Genomic DNA, 15,899 nt, shown 5'->3' with positions numbered 1-15,899 from the left:
GTGCTTCAGGTGCCAAAGCAAAGATCCACCTGCAGGCTGTGGTGCAGCCCAGGGTGAGCAGGCTGTCACCATGCAGCCCATGGAGGTCCTGGGGAGAGCTGAGATCCACCTACAGACCATGGAGGTCCAGGGGAGAGCTGAGATCCACCTACAGCCCATGGAGGTCCAGGGGAGAGCTGAGATCCACCTACAGCCCATGGAGAGGCCCACTCAGGCGTGGGTGGATGTCCAAAAGGAGGCTGTGACCCCATGGGAAGCCCACACTGGAGCAGGCTCCTGGCAGGACCTGCAGACCCATGGAGAGAGGAGCCCACTCTAGAGCCTGAAGGAGCCTTCTAGGCCTGAAGGACTGCATCCTGTGGAAGGGACCACAATGGAGCAGTTAATAAAAAGCTGTAGTCCATGGGAAGGACTCACACTGGAGAAGTTTGTGGAGGACTGTCTGCAGTGTGAGGGACCCCACACTGGAGCAGGGAAAAGACTCCTCTCCCTGAGGAGGAAGCAGCAGCAGAACCATGTGATGAACTGGCCATAACCCTTATTCTCCATCTCCCTGTGCTGCTGGTGGGAGGAAGCAGAGAATCATTAATAAAGTTAAATTCAGGAGAGAAGGTAGGGGTGGGTTCTCTGATTTTGATTGGCAATATATTTAAGTATTTTGCCCAAGTCAGGTCTGTTTTGCCCTGTACTCTATTTGTGATCTCTCCCTATCTTTATCTCAACTCATAAATCCTTCATTGTATTTCCTCTCCCTTGTCCAGTTGATACTTGATTTTAATAGGAGCTAAAAGTCTAGAACACAAATTTATTTCCTGATTTCCATTTGCATAGGGTTGCACTAGCTACCTCAATCCTACCATCATACTTTGTATTTCCTACCTTTATTCTGCTGCATGTTCTGTTTTATTGCATCTAAGAATTCCTTTGCTTCTTCTACATTTTCACCCTCCTCCTCTTCCTCCTCCTCTACAAGATCTTCTCCTTCTCCTTCTACTTCTCTTTCCACCCTGACAGGTTCTTTAGCCACAATTTGCTCCTGATGACAAGAACAGAAATATGAGTTGGCTCAGAAATTCCATAACCAAATTTACTTTATACACAGATGCAATAAAAGAAAAAAATAATTCCCTTCATGTGTGTTCATGAACAGTGAGTTACTGAGCAACATCCAGTCTCTAAAAAGATTTCAGAGCAACTGCCAGAGATGATCAGTATATTAAAAGGTATTTCCATTCTCAAATAATGGGATTATAACTAATTTTTAAATGCTGCCACACATCTTAAAATCCGAGAAATTAAAACAACAGGAATATTAGAAAACAGTAACACACCAGATCTGCAATTTTTTCAGAAATCACATCATTTGTCCTAACATAATGTAGCTTGTAGTGTTTGCAGAGCTCCTTAGCAATGGTAGATTTGCCAGACCCGGGAGGACCATGAATGAAAACTTTGAGAGGCTGGAAAAAAGGATAAAGATATAACATTATTCAAACAGCACAGATGCTTTTTTGTAAAAGCAACAATATTTTTAATATGACTAATAGGAAATAGCAATTGTACTTAAAACTAAAAGGATATTTTTGTTTTATTTATTTATTTCTTGTTGAATATCTTTTCTATCACCCATAGGTCTCAAGTAACATAGTTACTTAAATGATGAAATTTACTGTTGGAGAAAAAGCATGCTTCTATTTAGTAGACATACAGACCAGTTTTTTTGTGGCTAGTTAATATTTGAATAATCCAAAGAGATGACATGATCCCACAGATAGGATGCAGTGAATTTTGGAATGTCTCTACTTTCCAATTGAGATAGAGTTGCTGTCATCAAAATTATTCTTTTGACTTCAAAAATTCCAGATCCATCACAATCTTAAGTGATGTCTCATTTCAGCCTACCTAGCCTGAGAATGCGTAAGTGCAATTAGGATCCCAGTATACACTTCTAAATATGTTATGCAATAAACTCATAATCATACCTAATTAAGTGCCTATCTTAATTTAATAAATCTGACAGTACAAACTCTGCAATAGAGTAGTGACAGAGACAGTCTAGCTAGCCTTACTTCTCCTTGCTACCTGGTATGTACTGTTTTTTTAGTTAGATGCATTTGTTCTGCGATGCAATAGTTTAACCAAAACACAGATCTGATAATTCTTTCAGAGCTATGGAGGGACTTTCAATAAATAATTTTTAACAATAGTATCTTCATCTTTTTTACATGCCTTTAACTCTTATTCAAAGTTTGAACCAGATATAGACATGCTAAACAGCTTTATTGATACTTGGATGTAAACAGACATTTTCTGCACCTTTCAGTAACCTATACATCTGAATACAGAAGTTCTAAATATCTAAATATCTAAATATCAAGCTAACATAGGAAATAATGAAGTTGCCCAGCAAATTACACTACAGAGCAGAGTAAAAGGAAGGCTATATTGCACTAGAATATCCACACTCACTGAATATATAAAGGGCACAAAATATTCACCTAACTATTGACTATTGTAAAAAAAGTTTAAATAAAAGATACACTTATTGTATTCCTGAGACAAAATATACCAAGAGTGCCATATACTGCATAAAGAAACTAGCTTCAAAATAGCAGCTTTCCATCATTAAGCTAATTTACATTTACAGAATTTCAGTTTTAGGCATAAAGGAAATAAAACTCAGTCTCTTTTTTTTGCCATTTATTTAATGTCTTCAGTTTAATTTTAAGTTTTTATGTTCACTTATTTTGCATCTATATCCATCTTCTATGTATTTTTACTTAATTAAGACTTGTGTTTATATAACCATATCTATTGGGAATAAAGAGAGAAGAGCAGTTTAAAATACTATACCAAAGCATTACCAGTAATCCTCGAGCTTGCTTGTATTCCATGATGACTTGAGCAATGTTATCTATCAGTCCTGTCTCAGCAAACCAGTTAATGTTGAAATTCTCTTTCAGATAAAGAGATTCCATTCGCAGGTTCACAAACAACATATCCAGTTGCATTTGCTGGGGGAACAAAGCTGCATTTATTTACAGACTTAAGCTATGCATGTTAAAAGAACAGCTGGAGCAAGAGACTAGAATGGATGGAGAGAACAGAAAGAATTAAAGCATTGGGAAAGAAGGTTTACATACAAAACAAAACAGATATTTAAGCTTTTAAAAAATATTAATTTTCAATGTATGATTGTATTTGAGTGTTCTCAAATTAGAACATGCAACACTAAACAATTTTCTGTACAATGAAAAGTTTTCATGTAATTGCAAGGAATCCCCACTTTTATAAATTTATCAAGTGCCACCTTAAAACTATCTGGGTTGTATTTTGTTTATTTCTCCTATGAACAGTTTCTTCCAGATAAATAGATGAATACAACGTAATTTATGTAGTCTGTGTTCATCAGCCTTAGTAGCACTGCATTATTAACCTTTTTAAAATTTTTATCATTTTGTGTAGGTTTTGTTAGAGCACTCCCATATGCTAAGGGGAACAGTGACATTAGAGCTTCAGTGTTTTATTTTTTAAATGAGGCTGTAATTCTTCAAAATTCTGTGTTTTATGATGGCTAGATTTTACTTTATTTATTTTCCAAATTTAAACTCACTTTAAATATTTTTAGGCATATTGTGGGGCTAATTTTTCCTGGTCAAATAAAGAAAAAAGAAATTATATCTTTCATTATATCATACTGTTAAGTTTAAATACTTTCCTGAAGAAATAAAAGAAAGCAAATTACTGACAGTTAGCTCTTTGCTCAGGAATGCATTTTCTTTAGGAACCTTCTCAATTTTTCCTGGTCCAATATTTTTACTGATACACTGTCAGAAAAACAAACAAAGAAACAAATAAAGAAAAATCCACATCAGAACCACTTAAGAAATCAAATTCTTAGGAAAAAAAATGAATAGGATTTCTGTAGATAAAAGATGTGCTGTAAATTTTATGTTACACTGTGCCTGGAAAATCAGGATACTGATTTGAAATAGATCTAAGAACAATATATTAACTTTAATGTTAGTATTGAATAGCTTTTGATTGCTAAGTAACACTTCTTCCTTACTACCTATAATTAAAACAAACAAACAAACAAACAAACAAAAAACCACAGAAAACTTTATAAAGCTCTTAAATATATGAATAAATTCCTAGTGCTTCAGATGTATTTGTAGATATTCACTTTCCCAGCATTTTTACTTCAGGTTCCTTCAGGTTCTTCATTAACAATTGGGAAGGGTTTTCAGATCAATGCTACTGATAACTCTCCGCATATCATTTGCATTTCATCATTAGACAGAACTTAGTTACTCCTACAGCCCTTTAGAATAGATTTAAATCACACTAAATTCCATAAAATCTTGAGCATTTATGTAGACTATTGTCAGAGACTGAAATACTATATTTTATGACTTAAACATTTTCATGAAGGACTTTTGCCTATTGTAGCAAAAACTGTTTTACAAAGGCTGTGGAGAAGACCACCACATCCTGAAATGGAGCTCCTACTGAGGCCCCGGACTGCTCGCTCATGAAGATAAGATAAAGTAACAATTTAGGGCTGTGGAAAAAGGATGCATTCACAGAGCACAAGCCTAACACCTTCTGAGGGGTGACCGAACCCCAGGGCTATCAGCTGCCTGGCTGCTTACAGACTCTTGCACCTAAAGGTGTGGGGAGGAGGAGACTTTTTGGGTGTGCAGCGCAAAAGCCTCTGGTGAGAGGCAGTGACTGCCCATCCTCCACTGTGCAGACCAGCTCAGCTGAGGGCTCCTTCACCCGGAGAAAAGCTTATCCACAGCAGAAGGGGTGTCAAGGCCCATCAAAGGCCCCCCAAAGGGGTCCCCAGACCCTGCACCAGAGCACTGCATCATGATGCAACAGATCCGCACTGTTGCAAGGGGCAGTGTCAAACTGGTCCCTGCAAGGGGGACACGGAGGAGTTCCCACCTGCCCAAAGCTGCATTAACCTGCTGAATTCTGCAGTCTTCTGTGTGGTGGCCCTCACCACCAGAGGAAGTCCATATGGAGGGGAGCAATGAGACATCATTGGGACCCTTGGATGGATGATATGCTTCCACCTAGCTCCTTCCCTTCCCTTCCCTTCCCTTCCCTTCCCTTCCCTTCCCTTCCCTTCCCTTCCCTTCCCTTCCCTTCCCTTCCCTTCCCTTCCCTTCCCTTCCCCTTTGCCTCTTTTATTATTAAATAAAATATATCAAATTTTTGCCACCAACATCTAACCTCATTTGCTTTTAATCACGTTTTTGGGATATATTTTGAACCCTCAAAGTTCTTTCCACTTTTTACACAGAGACTTAGTTTTCTTTGCTGTTCTGGGTTTAAACTGGACCGTAACAACAGCAGATCTAATAATCCAGCATTCTGGCTTCAATGATGTCACTTAGTGGACACCAGTGAAGATAAGCATGGAAAAGGCATATGTGATACTCGTTCCAAACTCTCTTCTAATCTTCAGCTATTTTCAACTAGAACTCTCGAGGTGTTTCTTTCCCATGCACCTTTCCAGTCTTCCCCTGGGCTGGAACAGCTCCCTCCCAAGAGAAGTCTCTGTAGCACCCTCTCCACTGGCAACTTCCTGTCCCCAAGAACTGTCCACTTACCCCTGTCCTCTATTTCGCATTTCTAAACAACCTTATACTTATGAAAGGACGCCAACCACTCTCCTTGGGATGCCTCCCTGGACCAAAGCACAGGTTTCATCTTCTAGTGAGCTCCCTGTTTCATTAAACTCTCTTTGATACAACAGCATCAGGGCCTTATGTAACATTTGCGCAATCTACATGAGCAAGCGTTCTATGAGCTGACTCTCACTAGCATAGTGTATTGTTTAGCAGCATCAGACTACTTCTAGACTTAATTTCAAAACTCTTGGAAAAACAAGATATCTCCCACAACATGAAGGGAAACACATGGTAAAGACTCAGTATCTAATCACAGTTCTGTGAATCCCATAACAATTCTCCATAAATTTTTTAGGTAAAATTTTTATTAAAGTTAATGATAATACTGCAAAAATTAGTTCTGCAAGATCAAGTAACCTACTTCGTTTAAAGGACAGAAGTCTTAGAGGATTTCAGAGTAATCTTCCATGTAATTTACTATCCAGGATAATTCAGGAAGACCTAGGAATGTCTACTTCAGTAAAACACATAGCTTTAAAACCTTACACACAGATATACTAAAAAAACAAAACAAACAAAAAAAAAAAGAAATTCAAACATCATGCTTTTATCAACTCTCTTACCTTTATTAATTCTCGAAGCGTGTGCATCGATGAGTCTACTCCAAGCACATACTGAAAGTCTGGTTTGTGTTCTGCTACATTCTGCAACACTCTGAAACATAGCAAGTACAGCCCGTACTGGCACTTGGAGAAGCTTCCAGGGCTTTCCTTGTTAAAGGCAGTTCATGAAACAGTACCAAGAGTCTGCAAATTCTTGCAGAACATTTCAGAGCATGACATTTTCATACATATTTCACTTAATAAAGAAGCACAGCTACACATTTTATTTGGAAGGAAGTTAAAAAAGAGTAAAAAGCTATATCTGTGAAAGATGTTGTCTTAGTCTGCTGTAGAGTCCACAATCCATTTCCAGTTCTGTGCCAGTTAACTGGTATCACACTCTAGACTGAGCATGATTTGTCATTTATTAAAAGCAAAGCACCAGTGCAACAGTCAGATAAGGTTTCCAGAAAGCACATCTGCTTCTAGAGAAAGTGAAGGCTCTCTTTGACTCAGTTAAAAGGGCCCAAAAGTGACTTTAAACCAACCCACCCAATTAAAAAGCCTCACTACTCTGTAGTGGATTTGTTATCTAGCTAGGTTTCAATTATTGCTCAGAGAATTTTTTTCCACTTACATTGCTAAATCACGAATATGAATGGTTGGAATAATATTCTTGCCATCTCCAAAAACAGGTATTGCAGGAGTCTCACCAAGCCAACACATCTGAAAATCAGAGAATAAAGTGAGAAAAAAAAGGTTACTTTTAACTAGAGCTAAAAAAGGAACATTTGATTACTAGGCAAATCTGTATACTCAAGATTTAAAGTTCAGTTTATTGAATAATTAACAGAACTGCAGTAAAGAAGACCATTCTTGAGCAGTACTGATTGCCAAACTACTAAAAGCAAGAGGGTTTTTTTTAAAGATTATTCCTTAATCTTGGCAAATATTACTTTTTATCACCCTAAGGAAAAAAAATAATAAAAAAAAGAGAGACTGTTGAATAGAAAGACATTTCCCAGGATTCCATTTACATGACAGACATGTTCTCACTGGAAAGTACTTATGGAGATACTGTTCAAAAACTAGAGAAATATCTAAGAAAAATTAGAGCCAAAGAAAGGAAAAACACTTCCACTGTAGCTAAAGTATTTCAAAAGGATCAAATAAACAGTTCTCCACATGAAAGCATTGAGTTTATGATGCCAAGGCTGCTAAAAATGGATTCAATTCCAGTACAGTTTGCCCCTCAAAATTAAATGATCCTTCAAATGTAGTTGGATGTCTACCTTAAAAAAGTAGTGAAAGAGTCCTTCCTCAGCTCCATATTGATGTCCTGAGGCAACAACATAAGTTGTAAACTTTTTTTTGTTCTGTAAAGTGAAATCAGCAAGAAAGTTTTCATTAAAATCTGGTACTGCAATTGGGATACAGGTCTACACCGACTCTTGAATACATGTACATTAAATACACAAAGTGTGCAAACCGTATCACTTCCAAGTTGTAACTAGATCAATTGTTGCATATCCTGTAGCTTCCTGAGTCATATTATTATTACTTCCTTCAAGAAAAGCTGTCTACAGCTGTCTTCAAAAAAAGTCTGTCTACATTTGAACAAAGATTATAAAACTAAAATAAAATTAAGAGGTAAAATTTGGAAGTTATGTAAATCAATTGAGTGATCAGGATAACTCATGCTTCTACTTCCTATTTTCAAGAAAAAATAACTCTGAAATTCATTGAATCTATTTTTTTCAATACACTCTATTTGCATTTGTCTGTCTAAAGGAGCAGAAAATGCTGGATTAAAAAAAAATTAAATCATCATAAAGGAAAAAAGCTTTTGAAGAAGTTTTTTGAATTAGTCACTTTAAATTTTTTTAAGATGAAACAAAATTATTAAATAATTCTCATGTTGTAAATATCCTAGGCATTATATATCTTCATCATAAAATGTAAAAGAACCTGCCTTTATCACAGTGGGAATACATGTGCAGATTTGGGATCTATCATTTTTTGGGGGAGGGAGGAATGAACTTTTTGTTATCATCTTTATAATATTTTAGAAGCAGAAAAATAAGGCAGGTTTTAGCCAATCTTTGATTATATAAGCAAAGCACCACGTAACTTGATGACAAGTTGCAAAGTCAGTGTGTTGTATCTATTTGGCTTTATCTGTATACTTAGAAAGTGAAACTTTGTTATAAAAACTACTTCAACTGAACTAAATTCAACAGCTTGTTGTTAATCACGAGAAACACTAAAATTAGAAGACACTACACATAACAGAAGATCTTCCACACTGTAAGGGCAGCTGCCTTTTTCAAACACTGCTAGGGCCACAGGAGGACTTTGCCATGGGATGAGCACAGAAGGGAGCTATAGCAGAATATCTCTAACTTCAGGCATGACCCGGGGTGATCTGGTTAGTATGTCCTGGTTAGCACATCTGGACAAAAATTCCCACTGTGGCCACAGTGTCATGAAGCAACTGCTCATATGTGTATCAGTGGCCAAACAAAGATCACCCCTAGTTATGGGTCAGTTGGCAACCACCAGCCATCACTGAAGCCCTCCTGGACACGCCTGTGTGGATATCTGGAACCTGGACTGTAAGGTAAACCACCACAGTGGCAGCTTGAGATAAGACAAAGGTGGTGTTATCCTAGACAATGCATTATTACAAAACATTATAAAGCTTACATTACCAAAGCTTGGGGAGAAGAATGATAATGCTGATAATGATCATAAAATGCAGAATTTACTGGCTATAAGGAAAGCCAGCTCAGCAATTGGCTGAAATCAGCTCCAAGTGCATAAAATGTGATTCTGGCAGGGCATGGTCATGACCACCAACTTATGGCCTTCCCACCCAAGAAACCCATCAACTCAAAAGAAGAGAAAAACTGAGCATGGGACTAATTAGCATCAGAAATGAGGGAATAATTTAACCAATAGGTTAAGAGAACTCTGTGGCCAATGAATATTGATTTCTTTTTTTGCTAAAATGTATGAAAAGGAAAAGTTTTGAACTATCTCCCATCACTGAGAAGCACAGTATGAAGAAGGACCAACATGATGCCATGGGATCCTTGGATGGTGACTATCTTCTGCTTGATCTCCGCCCTCTGTTTTCTATTTCTTTCTATCTCTCTACCTCATATTCATTGTTAAATAAAATCTGTATAATTGACTTCAGTTTGTGGTCTCATTTGCACCTTAATTTGGGTAGAGGTATCTCTTACTACTCAGATCTTAACACATACTGAGTTTGCTTGGGTAATTCTATGACAGATAGTGTGTGCACCTAAGAGCAGCAGCTCCCCGGGTTGCTTTGGACTGCAAACATGTTCCAGAAGATGCATAGTAATTTCTGCCTTCTAGCAGGAAAAACCTGCCTCTTCTGAATGCACAGAAGGTGCTATTTCTCATCTCCCTTAAAAAGAATGTAACACAGGATTTCCTTCCATGTACCTTATGCTAACTCCTGCCTTGTGTGAACAAACCATAGTTTGACACTGAGTGATGTATTTCACTGAAATGCATACCTCTAAAACAGGTTCAATTCCTCTAACAACAGCTACTTAGTGTCACAAGCCACCCATTGAGAAGGTACTACTTGATGTTACTTGGCTATAGGTAATTTTAAAAATAGGGCAATGCTTAGAGAAGTTGATGTTCCTCGCGGCACGTTTAGTCCCGGGTAAGGAATGTCACGTTCCCGTGCGCTGTTCATTAAAGCCACTAGGTGTCACTTTCTAGCTGAGATCCTCAGTTCCGGGCTGTGGTTGTTTTGGCTTGTTTGCTTGCTCCTTAAAAATTGCTTGAAGTGAGAAACAGGTCTAAATGTATTCGGGAACTATGATGCCACTGAGAACAGAGATGGGAGATGAAGAGCTTTTCTGCCTTTGGCAGGCAGATATTTCTCCAAGGATTCTGAATTTGGCAGGACCCCCGAGATTGCAACTTCTGAGAAAAGTGACACAACCTGAATGCCCTGAATGCCACAAAGGTAAAGGTAAAAAATTGCTAGTGATAAAAAACAGAGATTCTTAAACTCTCAGACCGTTACTGAATTTTAATCAAAAAATAGGTGAGAGGTACACTAATGCAGAGAGGTGAAATCTTGCTTTAAGAAACAACTTCCATTAAATTGCACTCTGAACAGGCAATAAGGCTCAAAAAACCTTCTATTCTTGGTGCAAGAGCTTTTTTACCTGGTTGGCTGATGAATTCTAGTGTCTGAGGTCTTTGCAAGGAACGATAATACTGTAATTTCTTTCACTGATGGCATATTTCCTAGATACCACTGAATTTAGGAATGAGTAAAGACTGTAATCCAGAAGTCTTCAGCCATCACAGGAAGCCAAAGCTGATTCCATGGGAAGAACAGATGCTTTGGAGCCATCCTGTTCCAAAGTGCTGACAGAAACCATCCAGGGGCAGTGATACCCATTGGTGCTGATACTGGAGTTCTGGAGCAAAGGGGCTCCTTTTGAAAGGGTTACAGCAGGTAGTATTGAAAATATTCAAGCTGCTTTATCATGAACTGCTACATATCTGTCTTCTTAACAGAAGTTCAGCCTGGCAAACACTTAGAAGCTAATTATATAAATACTTTTGGTATGCAGTGACTCAGTGCTTTGGACTAGCCACAAAAATTGTCAATAATTCATCTGGGTATTAAGTGGTGGCAGAAGTTAACACAAGGTTTGATGGATGTTGTTTAAAATTTTCATGTTGTTAACACTGCAGGTGTGAAACTCATCCCATGGTCTTACAAATCCATGTTAGCATAGTAAGAGAAAAAACAATTTACCACTGCTTTTTCAAGCTGTAAACCAAATTTTTACTTGTATTCTGTATTATTAGATCCACAGTAGAATAGAATATAATTTCTAGTGCTATTTTCTCAGCAGGACATAAGACAGCAAATATATGCTCAAACCAGAGAAAAGTTTTTTCACAATAAACTCTGTTATTAGCTGGATAAATTTCTGAAATGGACATTGAATTATATTGATTATGGGAGACTTCCAACACAGGAAAAAGGATGACCAAATGGCACCTTCATCATCAGTGTATTTTGTTGTCTTTGAACCTCCTCACTACTGCACCACTAATGACAACAGCTTCCATTTTCCTGAATTGTAAGCTGAGCCACTATTGGTATTTATTTAATAATAGTTCTTAAATACAAATAGAGGTATAGTCTGTTCTCTTGTAAGATTAATGGCCTAATCAGACCAAAGCAAGCAAAGCTGAAGGAGGGGATTTAAAAACATATAAAGTGATAACATATTTTAGCTATTCTGTGTCAGCTCTATGGCCATGATTTTAAAGTAAATTATAGGGTGGAACAAAAGTCAACAAGGCCTCTGCTCCAAGAGCACAAACTATCCAGGACATGATAGGTGTGGCCAGAACATCTAAGTATTTAAATGAGTTGCAATACCAACATAGCTTGCCGATATTTAAAGATGCTGCTTTTCTTTAGAGCAGTACTAATATCTCATTCCTCTACAATCTTTCTTCCTCAAATCTTTCCACATGGACCCCAGCTTTGATTGTCTCTGGTACAACCAAAGAAACAGTATTTTTTTAAGATGAGCATGATTTATCCCTACCTAAGAAAAAAAAAAGAAATTGGGATTTATATTATGCATACCCTTGGGTTTCAAAGGACATTATAGTATTCTCCATGCTACTATACTTTATTATTAATATGCGTTATCCATATTTATAAGGACAATATTATATTCTTAAAACTTATTCAAACAGTTTATAAATTCTGTTACTATGATAAAGCTCTAAATAAGAAGACAAACCAGCTTATTTTTATAAAAAAGTTCTATACATACAGTTTTCCCGAGTTTTGCAATGTGTTTTTCAGCATTTATGTGATCCACAAAGCCAGGATGAGACCTTCTTTTGCGAAAATCTTCTTCATTAAAAGGAGCATCAGGATTTTCCTATGAAGAAAAAAAATGTGACTGATATACATTTCCTAAAACAGAACAATTTTTTAAGGTCTAGATAGTTAAAGGAAGTTCTTTAAAAGCATTTTAAAATCTGTTTTAACTTTGTCTTCATTTGAAAATCGTCAAGGTTCTGAATTTGATGCTTGAGGTTCAGCATTTTGAAAATGTCATTAGTTCAATTTCAAATTTCACAGTAAAAGATTTTAAATTACTTTTTATATTTAAAACAAAACATTAGTTTTTATCATATATAGCATTACACAGGGTTGAAAAAACTCTATTTCTGTAACACTGAATTTGAGAATTGCAATAGCATACTACAAAGCACCCAACATTGCTCCTGAAAGTACTTTACATATATCGATATAAAGATGTATCCAGTTTAATTATGTATTTCATTAAATATGCAATGAATATGGAATTTTTTTAATGACTGAAAGACACTGCATATTGTGGTTAGCATTTGTCTTGCCTCTTCACTAAGCAACTCCTTATGTCTTTCTGTATCATTATAGCCCAATGGCTAAACTTTTCTGTCAGTGAATTTCATCCAGCAATTTTGGCAGTGAGTAATGGATAAGGGTGAAAGAATCTTAAAAACCCGCTCATTTTACCAGCTATCATTGAAGTACACACCCAAATTATATTGTATAATTAAATGTAATGAATATTTTCTATTAAATGACAACATCTATTGAAAAAAATTAATGTTTTGATATTACTTACAGGGTCAAAGGGTTTGGTATTTGCCCAGGTCATTATTGTTGAAATGAGGATGAATAACTTTTGTTTTGCAAAAGTCTCTATTTCCTTATGAAGGGCTGTTAAATGAAAGCACAAATTTTATTTTAAACTATATTATTCAAAATGTAGTTTTGCTTTTATATAAAGGTCCTGGATAGACACTCATACCAATGTTCTATGTGATGTCTTTTTAAGCAAATGCTCTTTGAGTTAATATAAAATAAAGATAAAAAATCAGGAAAGAGAACAAATAGAGAAATAATGGTAATAAAGAACTAAAAACTAAATTATTGGGAATTGACATAATTGTCATAGAGCTACATATTATGGGGAAAAAAATTTCCAACAAAACAATCTATACTAGAAAACTATTAATCTTCACTGATTGCTGAAATACTGAAAGAAAATAAAAAGTAGGGGGTTTTTGTGGTAGGAAAAAAATGCAAACAAAGTTTATTTTAAAATAAAATAATTATTTTAAACAATTTTTTGTTACACAAATTATTCTGTTGTCTGAGTGTTCATATTATAAAGAAGAAAGCATAATTTAGTTTAGCTGTCATATAAAGAATCATATTGCACTCTCACCTTGAAAGGATTCCAGCTGCCTATTAGAATTTGGGTGTAACAATAAGGAGAAAGTTTTCAAAAGACTGCTAGCAATATTTTTTATTGGACTTAAGAAAAATAAACTTAAAATAATTATATAAAATATTGAAACATTCTTTGAATATCACAGGAGCAAATTTTCTACCCACCTCCCAATGCAAAGAGACGACATGATGGTTGACAGTTATTTAGGGAAATTACTGCCTACAAAGATGTGCCATTTAAAGAGTTGGACAATTCCATGTCAGCTTCTCTCCCTTCTGAATGTGACAGTGCATTCCATGGTTCTTTGCTATTTATCCAAGTAATTTGTGCAGCATTTCTCCATCAAGGAGCCCAATTTTATATTAAAGTGTACCCATGATAATTTTATTACACATTTATGGCAAGTTTTAATGGCCACGTACAAAACAAATTTCTGTTCAGGTAAAGCTATACTAACCAGAAGCAGCCCATGTTGCTTCCTCAATTTGGCTTGCATCCTCAGTGATATTATATAAAATAATTTCACACCCAAGCAAGTGGCTTAAGAGTTCTTCTCGAGAAGAGACCTGAGGGAAAAACAGTCAGATTCTGTCATTAGAGAAAAAAAAATCCTCTTCTAGTCAAATTTCTGGATAGTATGTGGTTTTCTAAGACTAGAATGTTGGAATTATTCATAAGATAGTTATCAAAACTTTCATCTGTCAGATACAAGTAAGCTGATAAAATGGAAATTAAATGCTGAAATTTCTAATTTAGAGTCCATATAAACATAGATCAAAAATAGAGACTTTTAATGGTATTTTAGGATCCATATTTTTAGTGCATTTGTGAGCATCGAAAATATCTACTACTTATCCAGGTATTTCAAACAACTATCCATTGGCAAAATAGAGAAGACACAAAAAAATGTCAATTTCCTTGCAAGATAGCATCCTGTAATTTTTATTACTTTCAGATTATCTGTATTACTTGAGCAAATCCAGCAAACACTTTGGGCAAAAGCAGTTAAAACTAAACACTGCCAGGTATAATTTCCTGATTGAACAGTTCAGCTGCATAGACATCTGAATCAAAATTTTCAAATGTCAGAAGAGATTCTTCAATAAGAAGAATAATAACAACCAGTTTATAGCAAGCAGTTTGAGACAGAGGCAATTTCTAGTTTCAGAAAACTAAATCAAGCAATAAGCAATCACATCCACAAGAGCAAGCCTCTTTTAGTTAACTAAACTCTGGGCATACACATCTTTATACAAAGATGTAGGTATTCAGAACAATTAGCTGCTAGTGCAAGCTGTGATTTCAGTGAACAGTTAAGAAGGACACTAACTTTGAGTCCAGCATCACTACCTTCAAAATGGTGATAAAAGACAAAAAAAAAGATAAGAGATACTTGAAGTGTAAGCTTTGAGAAAAAAAGAAAGCACACCTGTGGATCATCACGATAGATTTTTTTAAAACGTTATAAAGAGGACATCATATATTTTCTGTCTGAGTTCCCTCCTTTTACTATTTGCTGTGTCAGACCTAGAAGAGAGGAAGCCAGAGCACATGCAGGAAGCAGGAGTAAAGCAGATGTATACAGCTTCCAGTAGGAACAAAATTTTATTAGTGCAGGTCATTTTACATGACCTATGATATTTCTAATGTTGTCTAGGCAATCTGAAATCAGACTCATACTTACTGCATACGTTTCCTTTGCAAACTGTAGATCATCACTCTCTGGTTTAGAAAGAGTACCCACTATTTCATAGCTTTCCCCTGTGCTCGTGGGTTCAACAGGGGATTCATTTTCATCTCCCTCCTCTTCTTCTAGGCTTTCAAGCGTCGCCCCAACAACGCAGGTGGATAAATACTGCAATATAGAAGATATATCATTTCTATACAAATACCTATTGAGCCCTACACAGCTTCTCGTAATCTCCAGAAGGCACCAGGACCGTCTGACAAGCCCCGCTTCTGTTGTTGGTAATGCTCCTCAGAAACAGCTTCCCATTGAGGGGAAAACCTTCGGCACTGCTCAGGCTCAGCTGGGATGTTTCGGCTCGCCTCGCGTCCCACGCCTCAAAGCCGAGGGTGCCGGCGAGTCCCTGCATGCCTCCGCTCCGCCCCTGGCTCCTCTCGGGCAGGGGGTGCAACATAGGGAACTTGGTTATCGCCCTCCACAGCGATCAGCTGCTGCCTGAACTCCCCCGACAGGCTTTATCCCCACCTCCTGTCCTAACTCTTCATTTTTACTCCTCATTTTTACTCCATCTTATCCCTTTAATTGCTCCGGTGCCTCCCCTCAGCAGCTATCTCAGCTGACCCTCCTGTCCGCCCGGCCGAAC

General features: G+C 36.8%; 1 protein-coding gene across 1 annotated transcript in view; it reads right to left on the bottom strand.

The window, feature by feature from the left end:
* AK7 (adenylate kinase 7) overlaps positions 1-15,665 on the bottom strand; it is a 28,445-nt gene extending 12,780 nt beyond the window's left edge. Inside the window, exons 1-12 of the mRNA XM_031066177.1 lie at positions 15,556-15,665; positions 15,254-15,449; positions 14,027-14,135; positions 12,958-13,052; positions 12,112-12,222; positions 7,540-7,623; positions 6,885-6,973; positions 6,269-6,359; positions 3,750-3,827; positions 2,865-3,014; positions 1,332-1,460; positions 880-1,036 (exon numbers count right to left, since the gene is read on the bottom strand). Coding sequence (XP_030922037.1) covers positions 880-1,036; positions 1,332-1,460; positions 2,865-3,014; positions 3,750-3,827; positions 6,269-6,359; positions 6,885-6,973; positions 7,540-7,623; positions 12,112-12,222; positions 12,958-13,052; positions 14,027-14,135; positions 15,254-15,449; positions 15,556-15,665 — 1,399 coding nt within the window. The remainder of the gene's footprint in view (positions 1-879; positions 1,037-1,331; positions 1,461-2,864; positions 3,015-3,749; positions 3,828-6,268; positions 6,360-6,884; positions 6,974-7,539; positions 7,624-12,111; positions 12,223-12,957; positions 13,053-14,026; positions 14,136-15,253; positions 15,450-15,555) is intronic.
* Positions 15,666-15,899: the final 234 nt, after the last annotated feature.

The sequence above is a fragment of the Geospiza fortis genome, unplaced genomic scaffold (genome assembly GCF_000277835.1).
Source record: "Geospiza fortis unplaced genomic scaffold, GeoFor_1.0 scaffold23, whole genome shotgun sequence".
Lineage (NCBI taxonomy): Eukaryota > Metazoa > Chordata > Aves > Passeriformes > Thraupidae > Geospiza > Geospiza fortis.
Note: the sequence above shows the minus strand (reverse complement) of the source record. Positions and strands in the feature narration are given on the sequence as shown.